Here is a 19,050-nt window from a genome sequence, read left to right on the forward strand (position 1 = left end):
ACCTAAATGTAAACAAATAAAAATTTGAATTAAAATACTAAAATGAAAGATTTTTTTCCCCTGAAAGTTTGGGCCTAAAACGTGGGTGCACATTATACACGGGAGCACATTATATACTGCAAAATACGGTAACTTAAATTTCATGGACACACATGAAGACTGCTAATGCCTTACTAGGCACTAATAAAACTGTATAAAATCCTTATCTATATTTTAGTTATTCATGAAATTGCAAACAATTTAAAATAGGCATGTCCTTTTTTGTAGAAGCACTATATTGGTAATATATTACAAAAATTAGAAGTAATTTGTTAAACAAATTTAAATGAATAAAACTTGCACAAAAAAATTAACAAAATGCACAAATGTCAATCATTTTAGGGTTAAAGACTATGAATTCTCTCAAGTATTTAATTGTGAACAATAATATTCATAAAGATGAACTAACATCAAGTGTTACAGTACAACTTCACTGCTGTAATTATTTTATACAGAAAAATAATTTTAAGAATAATGTGTATAAAGTAGTAAAAAAACACAAAAATTAGTCTGATGAAACAAAAAGTAGATATTGGATTAATGAAGTTTTGAAATAAATTTGTAAATTACAAATTTTATTTCTAAGCATTTAATAATCTTAAACTCAAAACCTGAAAAACTAAAACACATTGGTCACAAAGTAGTCTCAAAATATTTTATAAAAGGATTTTCCTTTTCATCCTACTGTTGAAAAGGTTATTAAAATAAGACCTTACATTCTTATACAAGAAATATTATCATGTGAACCATTTTCACATATAGCTATTCTAATAAATTGAAGCATGTGTTACTATTATTGCATTTTAACCAAGGAAATTGAGGCCTTATAATATCTCTGCAAGGTTGGTTGGTGACAGAGGTTTTTATTACTCTGGCTAAGAAACTGATAAATGAGAACGAAGTAAGTTATTGAAATAACTAGCATTAAGAGGCCTATCATCCCAATCTTGTTTGGGCTTTAACCATACTGGTATTCTGTTTGAGAAACGTTATTGTAATAACCAGTCAAAACATTTAGAAAAACAAATCTAAAAAGTTAGAAAAGCACACAATACAAAATTTCACTGAGTCATACATTCATCACTAAAATGTACGTTACATTTTTATAACTAGAAAAGCATACTTTAGGATTAACAAATTATAATACACTATGACTACATCATTAACACTTTTGGAAAAGAAAAAAACGTTCTTACCTGTAACCCTTACTCATTAAAGATACCTGCTGAAATAGTCATCATTTGTGATATTCACTTACTTGGTAGAAGACCGTGAAATTTGCTAAGCTCAAAGTTCTGAGCTAACGACCTGCCATTAGATAATTATGTTTTTCACCTATGAATGTTGCAGTCATTTTTTATAGGTAATCGTACTATATCATTTAAAACAAACACTATTAAAGATTTCAATGTAAAGAGAACAGAAGACTTGACTGGTGATCAATTTCAACAACAGATCATTAGAGATTAAGATTGCAAATAAGTAATTTTTCTTCTGTATATAAACCTGCTGAAATAGATCTTTCTGGCCTATTTCTCAAGGACAAGCCTTTCCCTCTAAAACTTAAAATGAAATAAATGTTCCTACTTGCATTTTTCTACAGGTCAGATGACCAATTCAAGGCTATATGTAAAATGAATATTTTGGATCAATTACATTAGTGTGTTCTTTTGAAGTTTCATTCACACTATAAACATACCCTGAAACAAAGGGAGGAGCTATAAGGTGAAAAATGTTCAGATTCATTTCAGCCAGGCCACATTCTTTTTTTCCCCAAAAAACATTTAAAAGCCAAAAATTTCAATGCTGAGTTTCAAGACATAATGTTCAATTTAAGAACACTTGTAAGCATACTAAAAAAGCTGGAAAGAGGTTGCACAATAAGCTGTTAGTAAAGTCTACCAGTTGTCAACACCCTCTACTTAGACATTCGGGATTAAGTTTAAGATAGTAATCATAATACTAATAAATAATAGTAAAACATCTAGTGCACCATTTCTGATCATTTGTTCTGAGACGTGTTAACAGATATTATGTATGGACTGGTAACTGAGCTAAACATTTAACTGGGTTCAACATATAACAGGCACTGTGCTAAGAGTTCCACCCAAAGACACAGTCCTTCCTTTCAAGAAGTTCACTGTCAAGGAAACATTTTGAAAAAAATGTTGTGAAACAACAGAATTTTGATAAGTGTTAGAAGAGCGACATCTATATGACTCAGTGGCTGCAATAAAGGACTAAGCCACTATGAAGGTGAAAGAGGCAAGGAAGCAGTGAAGAAACTACAGTGAACTTAGTTCGCAGCAAGAGCAAGAGTTATAGCAAAGCAGGGAAAGGGGATTCAAAACAGAACAACTGCAAAGAAATATAAAACAAGATGCCAATGATATGAGTGGTCTCATACGACAGGTATGTAGGGAACAAGAAAGAATAACTTGGAGATGCAACTGAAGAGATAGCAAGCGCCTCTTCAGGAAAAGTCTTGATTGCCATGCTAAAGTGTTTATGCTAAGAACTTAATTCTAAGGCTAATAGGAAAGTCTGATCAGATTTGTACATCAGAAAGAAACAGGACGGTATTAGAAGAGGATGATAGGCTCTAGTCAAGGAGTCGAAATAAGAGATAGACTGTGTCAAAGCAGTAGCAGTGTCACAGAGAAGAGAAGTTTAGGCAGACAATAAACAAGGTAAAACCAACAGAATGTAAGTATCAACTAGATAAATGTAAACGAAGAGAGCAAATATGACCGCTCAAATGTCTGCATTGAGTGGCAAAAGAACGGTAATGCCATTAACCAAGATAGGGAATTTGAGGCGAGAAAAAGCATATTTTGCAGGAAAAATGAATTCAGTTTTGGACATACTGAATTTGTGGTCCCTGTGGAACATTCATAGGGAAACATTTACCACTCAGACCTGACTTGCTCAGTCTTGTATATCGCATCCTTAGGTACAATCCCTACCATCACTTCTATATAGATAATCCTAAAATCATCATCCAGAGCATGACCCCTCCATTTTTATTACAATTTATTATTTTTCATTTAATCAACAATTCAACTCAGAAAATCATAGCGTATTAGGTTAGACTAGTCTTAAGAGAATATATTATCCAACTTCCCCCATCTTGTAGATGAGAAAATATAAGGCCTAAAAATGGTAACATAATAAACTCATTAAGCAACAGAACCAGGGTTAAAAGTGATGGTTCTTCAAATTTCCACTGTACTTCCTCACAGCCAATTCCTCTCCTGTGAATCAGGCTCCCCAATAAGTTATATCAGGAAAAGTGAAAAAGCTTAACTGATCTCTCCAGACGTTTTCCATTCTAAAACATACTGAGTATTACTCCCAAATATTACTAATAGAAGAATTTATGCCATTGTTTACTGAAATATTCTATTACCCCTATAACATAGTAATACTGCTATAAGATTAGGAGGCTAGATTCTGGTCTCACTGCTACAACTGCCTACCTTGCTGTGGAAACAGGGGGCCTTCACATTGAAGTTCCGTCCCATTCAGTTCCTCAGCCAATTATAAACAAAACACGAAGTACATCTGGAATCACAAGTACAACCAGAGAAGGAATATATTAGGTTGGTGCAAAAGCAATTGCAGATTTTGCAATTATTTTTAACTTTTTAAACCGCAATTCGCTTTGCACCAACCTAATACTTTTAATTTCTGAAGACAGACTGCCATAATTTAAATTGAGGCTCTCCTCTTAACAGTTATGTGACCTCTAGCAAATTACTTATCTGTACCTCAGTTATCTCATCCATAAAATGGAACAATAACTGCATACCAAATTAGTTTGTGACAATTGAGTTGATAAATGTAAAACACTTATAAGAGTGTCTGGCACATGGTACATGCTCAATAAATGTTAACTATTGGCTGCCATGGATAGAGTCGGGAATTAATTAATCTTATTGTCCAGAATTTATCTTCAATGTTTTGAGATTTTTTTCCCCTGCCAAACATCCCCCCACCCTTAAGCACAATACATTAGATACTAATTTGATTGCTGGTCTACTTCTGTTAAGACCAGCCCTATTTGCTCTAGTATGAAATAATCTACACATTTTTGAACACCTGGGTATGATTTGGTCAGTTCTAGGTACTTTCGCCACAAACATATTCACCATAGACATGTTTGCGGCAAGCATTTTTGCTGCAAACATTTTCATCACATAATTAATTGGCCATAAGGCAATTTTGCAGTAAAAAAGAGAAAATCAACGTATACTCATCAGGAATCATAACCATTTCCTTTTTGGGGGGATAGGAGGAGCCTGATTCTTCTTTCCCTTCAACTTCTAATACTCACTGATAAATTTGGTAAAGACAGCATTAAAAAACAAATTGTTGTATCTAAATTAGCTAAAGAATCAGTAATTAATGCCCTCAAAGACTGGTGTGAATTACTACTTTTGTATTTGCCATAGCTTGGTAAACTTTTGGTTTTGACAGATGGGAAAGATGATTTGATCACCAAAAAATTTGTGAACTCATATGTTATCATTTTCTAGTTGAGACGTAATCCGGCTTGATACTCTCTTATTTTACACTTCTAGTAAGTTTTATCACTATGTGTTCTATCATGTTGATATACATAATTGTTATCATCCACTATTTTAAGACAGCCCTACTATCGACTTCTCACTATCATTTTGAGGCCTAAGATTTATATAATATAAAAATGGGAGTATTGAATCAATGGAGAAATGAAACCAGTCAATCAGTTGAAACCAAACAAACAAACTGGCAACAAGTTATTTTATCTTTTTTATGGCAAAACTGCCTTAAAGCCAATTAGTTATGCAAAAATGCTTGAGGCAAACAAGTCTATGGAAAAGATGTTTAAAGCAAAAATACCAGACACAAATTTGGTCATCTAAAATTAAGGAAGATAAAGCAAAAAAAAAATCATTGTAGACAGAAGAAAGAACTAGTGAAGACAGAGAAAAGGAATCAAGAGAAACAAAATATTTGTGTGTAAAAATGTGAAGCAAACAGTAAGACCATCAATGGAGGCAGACGACTTTAATATCGGACTAGGACTCTATTTTGTTATTTTGAAAAATTTTGTTGGCAATATTGAATTAAGCCCTGGATACTTATTTATATTCTTCAAGCAACTACTCTCAGGACCAAGAGACTTTTTAAAAAATGGTCATAACCTCAGAATCACTAGAAGTTGGTACAGTTTGCCCTAAGTGAAGAACTACTGTAATTATTTATCTTTCTATTTCACTGAAACTCGCATGGTTCCGTGCTTACCAGATATCAAAGGCAGAAGTCCAACCTGCCAGAACCACCATATTTTGACACATAGCTATCTACTGATTGGCAATCACATGCCAGGAGCAAATATATTGCATCCACTTTGCAAAGGAAAAATGATTTACAGTTGCTAAAGATTTGGTTACATAGCAAATTACATACATGGTGTTAGTGGTTTAACTGATTATGAAATCAATTTACTGTGTGACCTTATAAAGATGTGGATTAGGTATCTACATTTCTGACTGCCTCATTCTGTAATTACCCTGGGGGCATGATCCATGTCTTATTCATATTTTCATTTCCAGTACTTGACGTAGTCTTTCACAGAGAAGGTAGGGAATTAATGTTAGGTGTCAATGAATATATGTAAGAGTTATCTATATTATACTATGAAAGAGCCATGTAGTTACTATTGGTGCTAAGTATAAAACCCAGTAGCCATTCTGAAATGCAAGAGAGGAACTCAGTTTCAAGAAAAGTCATTTTTCCATTTTCATTTCTTATTATCTTTAAATTAAGGGGATTTAATATTATAAAATACACATAAATTTTTATCTGTAAAATATATTTTACATCTCTTTTGAATCTTCAAAACAGTAGTAGAAAGATTATTTTCAATCTCATTTCACAGATGAAGAAGCTAAAGTAACTTGACTATAAAGTGAATAAGTGAGAGAGCTGGGCCTTGAACTCTGATATTTTAACTCCAGTCAGTGTTCTTCTATTATACTATGCTTAGAACAAACTTACTTGGAAGTCACTGAGAGAACTAAATCAACTTTTAAAATCACTTTCAACTGTGTGGCTTTCAGGACATTAGATTCAATAAATAAAATAGACAAATAGTTAAATAGCCTAGTTTTTCAAGCTCAAATTACTATGGATTTACTACAAATTTGAATGCTCTGAAGATATGCTAGAGAGAAATATCTTTGTATTCTCAAATTTTTGTCAAGAAAATGAACTATGCAAAACTTAACTTAACTTCTATTCTAATTAATCTGTCCAGATGGATATACTAAAGAAGATAGAAAAAGAGGAAAAATAGAGATAAAGGAGAAACAGGTAGAAAAGAGCAATTCCATGACTGAGTTGCAATCTAACATCTGAGAAAAGCAGAATTAAGACAAAAAATCACTTCAAAGGTCTAATAAAAAACAAACAAAAAACAATTTTATTATTGTTACTAGCACAATTATACACTTTCATAAACTTAGTAGTATTGGATAAGTAGCCAAGATTATGGGAAATGAATGCCTGATGATAATAAAAAGTTTTCCTTAAAGAAGGGATCCTGCAACCTCAAAAGGAATGTTTTCCCCCTAAACGGAGAGGAGTATATACTAGTTGTCAACAAGGGTGTCCATTTGTAATCATTAGACAAGTCAGAATATATAATTCTGACATTAGAAAATTATTCGAGATGCAATTGAAACACTGCAATAATATGTCATCTACCCAACAATCTGGAGGAACATACTGGAAAGACCTGTGAACTATAAGCCAAAATTACAAATAACTGCAGCACAGATGGACTGTCACTAAAACTCTCAGTGAGGTGAAGAGTCTACTGGTATGTAGTTCCCATGATGTCCTGTCATCAGAAGTAGCAATAATAATAGTAGTAACAGCAATAGTAGCAGCTGGAGCAGCAGCAGGAATGACAGTAACAGTATTAGCATTAGTAGCAGTAGCAGCTGCAGCAGCAATGGCAGAAGCAGCATGCATTTATTGACTTTCTGTCAGGCCAGTGCTACAGATTTTAATTAATTATTTGACTACATAATTTTAACTATTTAAATAATGTTAACTGTTTAAATTAATAATTTAACTAATTTAATTTCCATTATCTCTATTTCTTACAGCCACTCTCCAATGATTTATTACATACCTTTCACTGGTGAGGAAGATGAGGCTCAGTAAGGTTAAGTCATTTTCTCAAGGCTATAGAGCTGATTAGATATAAAACTAGAATTTAAACCTATGAGTAGGACTGCCTTATTTCAAAGTTGCACTCTTTTCACAATACCATACTTCACAGTGGTATGGATAAAGATATTTTTCAATGTGGAGGATTAAAAAATAGTATGTTCCTGTATTTCAGTAAGTGATACAAAAATTGACATTCACAGTAGCCTCTCCAAGTTTGTAGATGAGAGTACACTCTTCCATATGGTCAAATATCAAAGTGACTAGAATGAAGCTGCAGAAAGTCTTCACAATCAGAGAAGTGGGCTGGAAGTCTTAGATGAACCACAGTGTGGTCAGCATAAGGCAGTATAATTTAGAAAAAAATACTATTTATACTACTTATAAAAAACAGTTATGATTAAAATGAACCTAGGAACATTCGTCGACATTCCCTAAAAATATAGGTTTAGTGAGCTTTAGACACCAAAAATCTAATTATATGACTAATATGTGCTTCAACAATAATTCTAAAGAAAGGTATACTGGGTTAATAAAAGAAAGTAAACAGAAATGACCTGTGAAAATTATATGGGGAAGTTAGAATGAAAAACAGACTAAAGATTAGGTTAATTCTACGTGAATAAAATGCAGGCGGAAATAAAATCATGAGTAGTAGTAATATAATAGTAACAATAGTAACTTTACATTTGTACAGTGCTTTCTATGTATAGTGCCAATCACTCTCTAAATAATATATGCATATACTAACTCATTTAATTCCTTCTGAGGGATGGGAACCAGAAGTCCGGTAACCGATACGAAATCACACATCTAATAAACAGCAGCATAGGACTCCAAACTAGACAATGAACTTCAGAGCTTATGCTCTTTAACTACGATACCACACTGTCCTTGTAAGGGTCTTAGAGGGTTTAATGTGGAGCTAGGTATCAAATCTCCTATTCTTAATACCAAGCAGACCACCTGATGATGTTTAAGCAGGAAGCAAAATATTACATAATAAGAAACTCCTTAACAGACAATAAAAGGCTGGAAATAGAAACAGTCTCAAGAAAAGTAGGTAAGTGGGTAGACTGATGAACTAAGCACAACAGTTACAGAGAGAACCTAAAACTAATTATGAGAGAGTCTTAAGCTTCTTGGTATGAAATCATGTAAAGCAACCATACCCTCTAACAAAAATATCCCTTACCACTACCATCAGAGGCAGGCAGGATAAGTTAATAACTGGTCTGTCCCTATTATGTATTTCTTAGATTTTACAAACATAATAATGAGGATATTTTTCTTGATAAGCTTTCTAAAACTACAAAAATGAAACACTGCTAGTATACAGTTATAAACTTCATCTTACAAATGATTCATAAACATGAAGAAAATGTCTAGGGGTCCACCTTACAGTCAATACTCTACACAACTACTTTTTATTTCCCAATTCAGAAAATCCAAAGAATGATTACATCAGCATTCTACACACTATTCTATGAAGGTTAATGTTAAGAAGTTAATAAATACTGAAGGAAAAAAATTCAAATATCAAATAAATCTTCTCTTAGATATCCACAGGCCCAAAAAATCCCATATTAAAGAATCTATTTAACTTTAACTTGCATTTCCTAAATTTATTTGACCATGGAAACTTTTCCCCCCAGACAATTGATAAATTATGGACATTAGTTCTACAGTACAATGTCTGGGAAACACTGACCTAGTTACGTTCTTTTATAGAAATTTAAGAGAACTACTTTTACAAGAATATGTGTAGAGAGTTAAACGTGCTGAGGAATAATGTGAACAATTTAATTTTCTCAAGGTCAAAAGGAGTCCTTGTTTCTGCTACTGGAGATAAGCATATGTGGCATTCTGAATTCATCTCAAAATAACAACTTATGACATGCAGGTAAAACCAATATTGAATTACAGAATCTCAGAACTCTAGTAGAACAAGTTAGCACTCATTTACAAACAGGGAACCAAGGGTCCATGGACACCACCACTTACTTGGTTTTCTTCCCACATCACTGGCCATTCTTTTTCAGTTTCCTTTGCCAATTCCTCCTTATCTTCCTAACCTTTTATTGTCAGATTCCCCAGAGCTCAGTCGGTGGACCTTGCCCTTTCTCTATCTCTACTGTATCCTTTGGTGACCTCACACAGTCCCATGACTTCATTTTTATTGAATTTTTGGTTTGGGACAATTGTATATTCACATGCAGTTTTAAGAAATAATATACAGATTCCGTGTACCCATTGTCCTGTCTCCCCCAATGATAATATCTTACAAAATTATAGTACAATATCATAACCAGAATACTGATAGTGATTCAATACACCAATCTTATTCAGATTTCCCCAGTTTTAGCTGTATTCATTCCTATGACATTTTAAAATGATAAATGATATTTATAGCCTAGAACACTTCCCTAAACTCATACGGGTGAATGACAATGACATATCCACTTGGATATCTAATAGGTATCTAAAATATGTCGCAAATCAAAGTCCTCATCTTCCCTCCCAAATCTATTCCTCCTAGTCTTTCCCACCTCAATTAATATCAATGCCATCTTTCCAGTTGCTCAGACTAATAACTGTGGAATCATCCTCAACACTCTTTCTCTCATACTTCACATCAAAATCATCAGCAAATTCAAAATATATCCCAAATCAAACCTCGTATCACCTACACTACTAGCAGCTTAGCCTGTCCTTTACCATCTCCTACCTGGATTATTACAATAGCCCCCTAACTAATCTCCCTGATTCTGCCCTTAGTCTTCTACAGGTTATTCTCAAGACAGCAGCAAGAGTAATAAACACTTTCTGTATTGACGTTTTTTTTGTTGATTGTGGTTTTTACTGAGGTATAAAACACTCTATTCAAAAATCCTCTAATGGCTTCTTATCTCAGAGTAAAAGCCAAATGCTTATGGCCCACACTACTTCGCAGGCCCCGTCTTGTACTAGTCTCCCTCTTGCGCACTCAATTGCACCCAAACCAGTATTATCTCTCAGTGAGGCCTTCCCTGACCACCAAATTTTAAATGGCAGCCTACAAACTCTCACCCCCTACTCCTTATCCTCCTTCCCTAACTTCATTTTTCTCCATTGTATTGACTACCAGCTAACCTACTATATCCTTTATTTACCTTTTTGTCTCTCTTTCAACACTAAAAAATAAGCCTTCATGAGGACAGAGATTTCAGTCCATTTTTCTAGCACCTAGAACAGTGCCAGGCACAAATCAGATGCTCAAGAAATATCCACAGAATAAATAAATGAGGCCCAAAGAGGCAAGGTGTTTTAAAAAATGTGACAAAATAGGGGTAAGAATCCATGTCGCTATAATTGAAGAGTCACTTTTTCTAAGAATGGTGATGGACTCAAACTTACCCAGTCTCACTTTTTATTCAGTAGTAACCAAAAGTACACATGCATGAAATGACAATTTCTGATCAGTGAACAAACACTTTAGAATAACTTGATCAAATTCAAGCTAAAACTTGTTAGCATCAAATTAAAATTCAACCAATTGTCTCAAGTCCTATGGAAGAACACAAAGCAGTACTTCTATACTGTTATATCAAGAATGCAGTTTATCCCATTTTTGAACTATAACCAACGTAGAACAAATATCTGTAAACAAAAAAGGAACTTATGTTAAAAATGGAAAAGATGTTTCTGGGTAAAATTTATAAATATTTTTAAACATGTGTAGAAAGAAGGTGAATGACAAGACTTTCCTAGAGACAGATAAGGAAATGAAGACTAATATACCACCCAGTCCACGTACAAGGCACTTTCAGAACTTTTGGAAAATCATCAAGTTACAGTAGAAATTAGTTCAGAAGTTTAAAATAAATGGATTAAATTTTTTGATTATTAATTGCAAGGAACACATTACATAATAAGTAGTCATCTAAATTGGCTTTGAATCTATTTCCAAGTAAAACAGCTCTTATTTTAGAGTAAAAAAACACAACTGAGTATACATTCAGGGTCTGCCTATCCTTATGGCAACTAATATCACAAAAGACATTTTGCTTGCCTTTAAAACTCAATAAATTTGTAATTGGTATATTAGTAAATAATTCCTGAGGCACTTAAAAAATACGATTTTTAATTAAAAGAAAATAATAGTATCAAAACAGTTTAATAGACCTATATGCAATGTAACTAAAATAAACAAATGTGAAATTGTTCAAATATACATGTCTATGTGAAATATCTATATAAATATATATAAATATGTATAAATATGTAAATATTTATACACACAGGTATATATGAAGGAAACAAGTGAAGTACTGGCCCCCATATTTTTTAATGTTACCTTTACCGACAGGAACTACACCAATGGTTAAGTAGATACTATGTGTTAGCCATACAAATATGTAACTTTAACTTGTTTTAAGTTCTACTAGAAAAGGTTTTATTAATTATTTTCTCCTTAGAGCTCACAATTATTAAGATGTTAATAATAATCCCAAAATAAGACAGAGAATATAATAATGTCTAATGGTCTGAACAACAGCCGAATTAAAAAGCTGTTGGGGCCGGCCCGGTGGCTCAGGTGGTTGGAGCTCTGTGCTCCTAACTCCGAAGGCTGCCGGTTGGATTCCCACATGGGCCAGTGGGCTCTCAACCACAAGGTTGCCGGTCCTCCGAATCTAGCAAGGGATGGTGGACTCCGCCCCCTGCAACTAAGATTGAACATGGCACCTTGAGCTGAGCTGCCGCTGAGCTCCCGGATGGCTCAGTTGGTTGGAGCGCGTCCTCTCAACCACAAGGTTGCTGGTTTGACTCCCGGAAGGGATGGTGGGCTGCGCCTCCTGCAACTAGCAATGGCAACTGGACCTGGAGCTGAGCTGTGCCCTCCACAACTAAGACTGAAAGGACAACAACTTTAAGCTGAACGGCACCCCCCACAACTAAGATTGAAAGGACAACAACTTGACTTGGAAAAAAAAGTCCTGGAAGTACACATTGTACCCCAATAAAGTCCTGTTCCCCTTCCCCAATAAAATCTTTAAAAAAAGAAAAAAAGCTGTTAAACAGGCAGTTATAGGGAATCTGTAGAGAATTCTAGGGACTCTCTTGAAAGTCTTAACAAAGCAAACACTAAACAGTTTTAAAGGAAAGAATATAAAAATAGACATCATAAAATAAATTTAGAGAACATAAAACAACTATCAAAATTAATTTATTAAAAATAAAAAATCTGAGAATTGGTATTGTTGAAAAACTATAGAATTAGTATTGGGCAATATATTTTAAATGACAGTAAAAATAACTGTAATTTTAGAACATAATTGTAGAGACCTGTTGTTCCAAGGACATGAAAATAACCACGGTTTTCTAACAACCAGAGCTTTTATATTCCCTGGACTGCGTTCGTGCTAGAAGAAGATTTAAAGGGCAGCTGCCAAAATGATTAAACTTCAACGTGGATGTTGAAGCATTGATTCAACGGGCTTTTCTTGGCCAGAAGTGACCAACAAGTTTAAGATCAAGAGCCAAAGTCCCCAATGGAAATTTGTGCTCAATTTGGTGGGCTTTGAGACCATCTTTGGCTAAATCAGCATCATCCTTATGGGAGGCCAGCCATAAAATAAGGGAGTCTCCCCAAGATCTGATTTCTTGAGACCACAACCTAGAGCAGGTCCCACAGTCAAATTATTCACATTCCTTGGAAAGAGAGAACAGGCATCAGTTGTGTCCGTCGAAGGGGGACACTGTCCAGGTGTATCCTGGACATTTTTTGAAATCTCTGGGCTGCTTCTGCATCTGAAAAATAAGAAAAACAGCACAATGACAGACAACGAATGAGGAAAAAGACAATCATTGGGCCTAAACACTTAAGACTTACAAGAAATCAAGAAAGCAGACAAAACAGACAAAAAGACAAACAGCCATATAATTTGGAATGTATTATTTTGAAGGCAAATACATTAGAGAAAAATAAATTATTTTAAGCAAAGTAAGAAATAACCATCGCAACAGAAGTTATTTTGGAGAGAGCCAACCGGAGAAAACAACATATGTTAAGATATGTCAACCTGACACAAAGATAAGGTGGAATAAGAATCTAGTCCCATTTGAAACTGAAAAAAAGCTGAATAATGAGAGCTAGTGTTATGAACTTGGCTGCTTAGCTGCCTTTGTGTAAGAAAACATCTCAGAACTTTGAACTTAGGAAATTCCAACTTGTCTTGCACCAGGTCACGAGCTCCATAGAGCAGGAACCTATTTCAACAAGTAGCTTTAAAAAAAACAAAAAAACAAAATACTTTAATATTTTTCATTTCTATTAATGGTACATTTTAAAATGCAATTCTGCTAATATCCATCAAAGTAAAATGCACTGAATAAAAATTAAACTTACTCAGAAAGATGTTCAGAAGTTGGGATACAAACAGAAACTGAAATTAAAAGAAAAGTTTTATATTTAAAACAGCATATGAAATATAATAACTCTTTCATAAAGAGCCCATACTGTGGCTCACCAAAAATACTGAAATAAATATAAAAAATCCAAAGTAAACCAATCATATATACACGTACCTTTCTCTACTACAACTTGGCAAGTATGAGTTTCATGTTGACTTAAGTGGGTAGCCATATTATCTAAGCCAGTAACATCAGCTAGGAAATCACAATTAAGGCACACTAGAGTAATGCCCCTAAAAAAAAAAAAAAAGTATAAAAGGTTTTTTATCTTTTATGAAAATCCATATACTAGTTCAATGATTATTTTTCCATATTTGCTTTTTGTGTTATAAAATCACTCCCATTTTTGTTATATAAACTTGGTATAATAGAAACGATTCTCTAGAAGATGGCACAACCATATGCAAATTATACTATCATCTATTTACAGACATGATTTTTCTTTATAAATGTTTACCTCTCATACTAGTTGCTAAAAGCCAGGAGTCAAGAGACCTACAGCCCAGTCCTGGCTCCACTAACAAGTTGTGTTACTTCAACAAGTCACAATCTACCTGTGCCTCTGCCCATCTATAGTGCAAGAGTACAGTATTCATTCACTCAACACACATTTACTAAGGCTGTCTTTACACTTACTGTACATACACCACAGTGTATTGTATTGTGAATATAAATGAAAAAAACAGAGTGTGCTCTTACAAAGCTGACAATCTAGGGTTTAATTTATGTGAGGAAAAATTAGAAATGTGAAGGTTTTAAACATAGATCATGTTGTAGCTGTCATCAACTACATACAATGTGTATGTGTTAAAGGTTTTTTCATATTATTTCATTATAATTATATCCATATAATTTCATTTGATTCTCATCACAACCATCCAAGGTTTGTACTATTCTTATTTAACACTGAATTAATTAAAGTAGTTAATTCACTATTAAAGTCCAAAGCTTGAGTTCCTCAGCATCCCAGCACTTGGAACTGGCCCACTTGCTGTAGCCTAAACTACTTGTTTCCTTAACAAAACTTCACTGAGGGCTATAGTTCTTAAATGAATTATGTGATGATTATACCTTTTCAAAAAAGCTGGGAAACAATCCCCATAGACATCAAAACCTTTTGTTGAATTCAGGAATAGTTTTTATACTCATTATATTAAACTGTGTAGATTTGCTATTTGAAATAAAGATAACTGGCATATTACAGTATGTGACACTGGCCTTAAGATTCTAACTAAAAATGTATTTAAACTTTTGAATTTTAGTTGAAAGGTATTTAAAAATATTATTAAGCCTGCAAAAGTTATGTAAATGTTTCAGAGAATTTAGAAAGCCATTATATGTTTAATTTATTATATTTATAAGAGTTAAGAACTCGGGAACTTGTTGGGTTAAGCATCTGAAGTGCTGTTTAAAAGAAAAGAAAATAAATTAAATGTATAAATGTTAAGTTGTTTAAAGGAACTTGAATTCTAAATGGGACTGTTTAAAACTTTTAGTCTGCTCAACTTAAATTTTATCAAACATTAATTAAAGGCCCTCTGGAAAATGATTAAAACGTACTTGATTTCTAAATGAAATATTTTTAAGTTAAACTTAAAAGCTTAAGGAAAGTTAAGATTTAAAAACTTAACTTTAATGACTAACTATAACTATAGTCTTTTCTATTAAGAAACCGCCTTCACAGACACTAAAAGTAGTCTCACTGGCAAATAGTAGCTAAATGCCTATTCTACTGGGTATAGTTAATTGGACCAGGTTGGAATGCCTAATTCAAGCCTTCTCTAAACAGGGATTTGTAATTGGGATTTACAATAAAATTTCTTGATCTGGAAAAATGTAAAAGGCTGAAAATACTATGTTTGGGTCATCAATAGAGAGAGCTGGTCTGCACAGAGAGAGGAGAATGGAACATAAGTCAAGAGAAAAATAATAAAGATAAGATCATTCTGCCTCAGCAGGTTAGACTAGAGAGAAGCCTTGTCAGTAACTGATGTCTTTCTGTTTCCCTTATTAGTTTTGGCTGTACCTCCTCCACTTAGGAGTCCATGAGATTCTTTAGATTCCTGCTCATAAATTATTTTTGCTTAGTTAAAAAAAAAAAAAAGATCATGTAACACTGTCACTGTTGTCAATTTAACAAAACATATATCCACTTTTGAAATTCAGTACATGCTTTAAAAATTTAAGAGTTTTACCAACATACAAGCAAAGAACATACCATAGACTGACTTCTACCCTGAAGCTCTAGTCCAGGGGTGTCCAAACTTTTTTCAACGTTTTTCACCAAGGGCCATATGCGGTAAAATACACAAACAGCCGGGCCACTCACTCGACATGAAGTACGTATTGTCTCACCTGGTTTATTTAAGTAAACTAAATATATTTTTGGAATTTGCTGCAGGCCAATAAAAAATGGACTGCGGGCCGCAGTTGGCCCGCGGGCCACAGTTTGGACACCCCTGCTCTAGTCTAACAATCTGCTGTGTATTTACATCTAGATGTTACACTGGCATATCAAAACTGACTTTCACAAAACTAAAATCATGCATTTTCTCTCCAAATCAACTCCTTTTGTCTTTCTTAGAGGATATCATTTCCTCTAACAATAAAGCTCAAACTATAGTTATATTTATATCTTCAAGAATTTTATAATACTAACAATTTATTGAGTACTTATTCTGTGCCAGGCTAATGAATTTAAACATAGCTCATCTAAATCTTGTAACAACCCAAAAAAAGCAGGTGCTATAATTTTTCACCTTTTTATAGAGGACAGTTAACTTAGTAATCTACCAAGGACAAAGTGCTGATAAAGTCAGGACCAGGTTTAAAACTGAAGTCTTTTATTCCAGAGCCCATATTCTTAAAGACAATGTAGTACCACCTCAGCATTTTAACTCAGGTCCTTACTAAATCATTTAAAACTATCACAATAGTCTTAATCTATAGGATTCATTCAAAACTATCACAATAGTACTAATCTATAGGGTTCATACAACTATAACTCACCCTACTGTTGAAACTATTGAAGGTGAGAAGAAGGGTATCTTCAATTCAACCTTCCTTCAGTATCATTTGATTGTATATAAAACATGAAAGGTTCTCCAGTGCCCTCCAAATTAAGTCCAAACTTCTTCGCTTTATTTTCAACACTTTCACAATAGTTTTGGCAATAAGCTCAAAACTACTGCCCCAGACTTCAATCTTATTATTATATGAACTTCATGCTCCATTCTACTACTAGCTATTCTGTCTGTATGCCTTCTACTTTTTCATTTCTGCCCCTTTATTCATGCTATTCCCACTTGAATGCCTCTGTGCCTCTTCTATCAGCATAAACAATACTCATCTTTTAAAGCAAAGTATACCTAACACCTATCCAGATCATTTCAAGTAAAGTAATCCCTCACCCCTTTGAAATAAATAACCCTCACTGTACTTAATGAAGTCTTCCTTACATTATTGTAATGACTTATGTTCACCCATATCTCCCAACCAATAAACTACATTCCCTGAAGGTCGGTTCCAAGACTTCTTCATCACTTTTTTTACAGTACCTGCTACATTATGTACATGATAGATGCATAATAAATAGCTAAAGAATGAATATTCCACTCCAATAAAAGAGTAATTATAAAAATTACTGTTATATACAATTATAAGTATGCTATATTCCATTCACAGAAATTGACCAATTTTCAATTTGATACCTATTCAAATTGACAAAAACAATTCCAGAGCCTCAAAATAACAGAGTTCACTCAAAAACCAAACACACAACTAAGCTTGACAACAGTGAGGTAAAAAATCAAACTAAAATCTTATCTTTTGAATGCAATAAAACTTTTTCTTCTTATGAAAATTTTCAGTAAAGGCAACATCTAATTTAGCTTAGTCGATTTTCTTGAATTCAGTAAATGTTTTAAAATTAGTACTAAAATACTTTTTAAACTATATCTTTTTTTTTTGTCCCTGTGAGCTACTGGTCCAAAATCATAGATAGGACTTACTGTCCACATAAGTAATTTTCTACTTATACTTTAATTTATTCAACAAATATTTACTGAATGCCCACTATGTGCAAAGCACTGATCGATGTCTGGCAAAGACAAAAATCTAAACACACATTCTAGTAAAGAACACAGAAAATAAAAAAAAGTAAAATATACAGTAGATCAGATGAAGATAGATAGATCTAGAAAAAAGTGAAGCAAAAGAAGGAGACGGGGAGTGCTGGGGTGATGGACAGGGGAGAGGATACAAGTTGAAATTTTTGTTCTCTTTTTACAACGCAAATGCATGAAGATTTTACCTTGATACCACTTGTCACTACTGAAACAAATTTAGCGAAAGAATATACGATAATCATACCTTTAGTCTAAGGATATAATGACTGGAACTCTGTAATACCTAGTAGCAAACATTTAGATTTCCCAATTGGACGTCCCAACATTAGATTTAAAAGTCACAATAAACCACAATGAGACACCATTTCACACCCACTAGGGTGGGTATGATAACAATAAATGTAGATAATAACAAATGCAGGCAAAGATGTGAAGAAACTGAAACCCTCATATACTGCTGGTGGGAATGTAAAATAGTGGAAGCACTTTGTAAAACAGTTTGGCAGATCTTCAAAAGTTCAACAGTTACCATATAACCTAGCAATTCCAATCCTAGATATATACTAAAGAGAAATGAAAGATATGTCCAGACAAAAACTGTACATAAATGTTCATAGCAGCATTTATGTCTTCAAAGTTGAAATAACCTAAATGCATAAACAAACTATGGTATATCCATACAACAGAATATTACTCAGCAATAAAAAATGAAGTACAGCTACAACACAGATGAACCTTGAAAACGTGCTAAATAGAAGAAGCCAAGTATCATTCCATTTATACGAAATTTCCAGAATAGGCAAATCTATACAGACAGACAGACAGACAGACAGAAGATTAGTGGTTACTTAGGGATGGGGAAAGTTGGAAAGAAATGGGTATGACCATAATGGGTACAGAGTTTCTTTTTGGAGTGATGAAAATATACTAAAATTAACTGTGGTTGATGACTGCACAACTCTGTGAATATATTAAAAACGATTAATTGTATAATTTAAATGCATAAATTGCATGGTATATGAGCTATATCTCAATAAAGACGTATACAAAAAATTTAAGTCATTTAATTTCTCAATACAAAAGAATTTTTAAAAATCAACTAGTTACCTGAGCGCTTCAGAATGCTTCTTAAAAATACAAAACCTTTTACTTGGACGGTTACTGTGAAAGCTGGAGAGACAAAACAGATTTTATTAATTTTATTCTA

General features: G+C 33.5%; 1 protein-coding gene across 11 annotated transcripts in view; it reads right to left on the reverse strand.

Moving 5' to 3' along the window:
• The window catches only part of ZNF280D (zinc finger protein 280D), a 105,024-nt gene that overhangs the window by 17,857 nt on the left and 68,117 nt on the right, over positions 1–19,050 (reverse strand). For 9 of the 11 annotated variants that reach the window (XM_074327703.2, XM_074327704.2, XM_074327700.2 and 6 more), the window contains 3 exons: positions 18,951–19,013; positions 13,831–13,949; positions 13,652–13,688 (listed from right to left, as the gene is read on the reverse strand). In XM_074327703.2, coding sequence (XP_074183804.2) covers positions 13,652–13,688; positions 13,831–13,949; positions 18,951–19,013 — 219 coding nt within the window. Of the gene's footprint in view, positions 1–12,452; positions 13,054–13,651; positions 13,689–13,830; positions 13,950–18,950; positions 19,014–19,050 lie in introns of those variants that run through there. The other 2 variants (XM_088797232.1, XM_074327705.2) reach the window with 1 other exon arrangement.

Source organism: Rhinolophus sinicus, chromosome 3 (genome assembly GCF_057876585.1).
Source record: "Rhinolophus sinicus isolate RSI-liver-muscle chromosome 3, RSI-T2T, whole genome shotgun sequence".
NCBI lineage: Eukaryota > Metazoa > Chordata > Mammalia > Chiroptera > Rhinolophidae > Rhinolophus > Rhinolophus sinicus.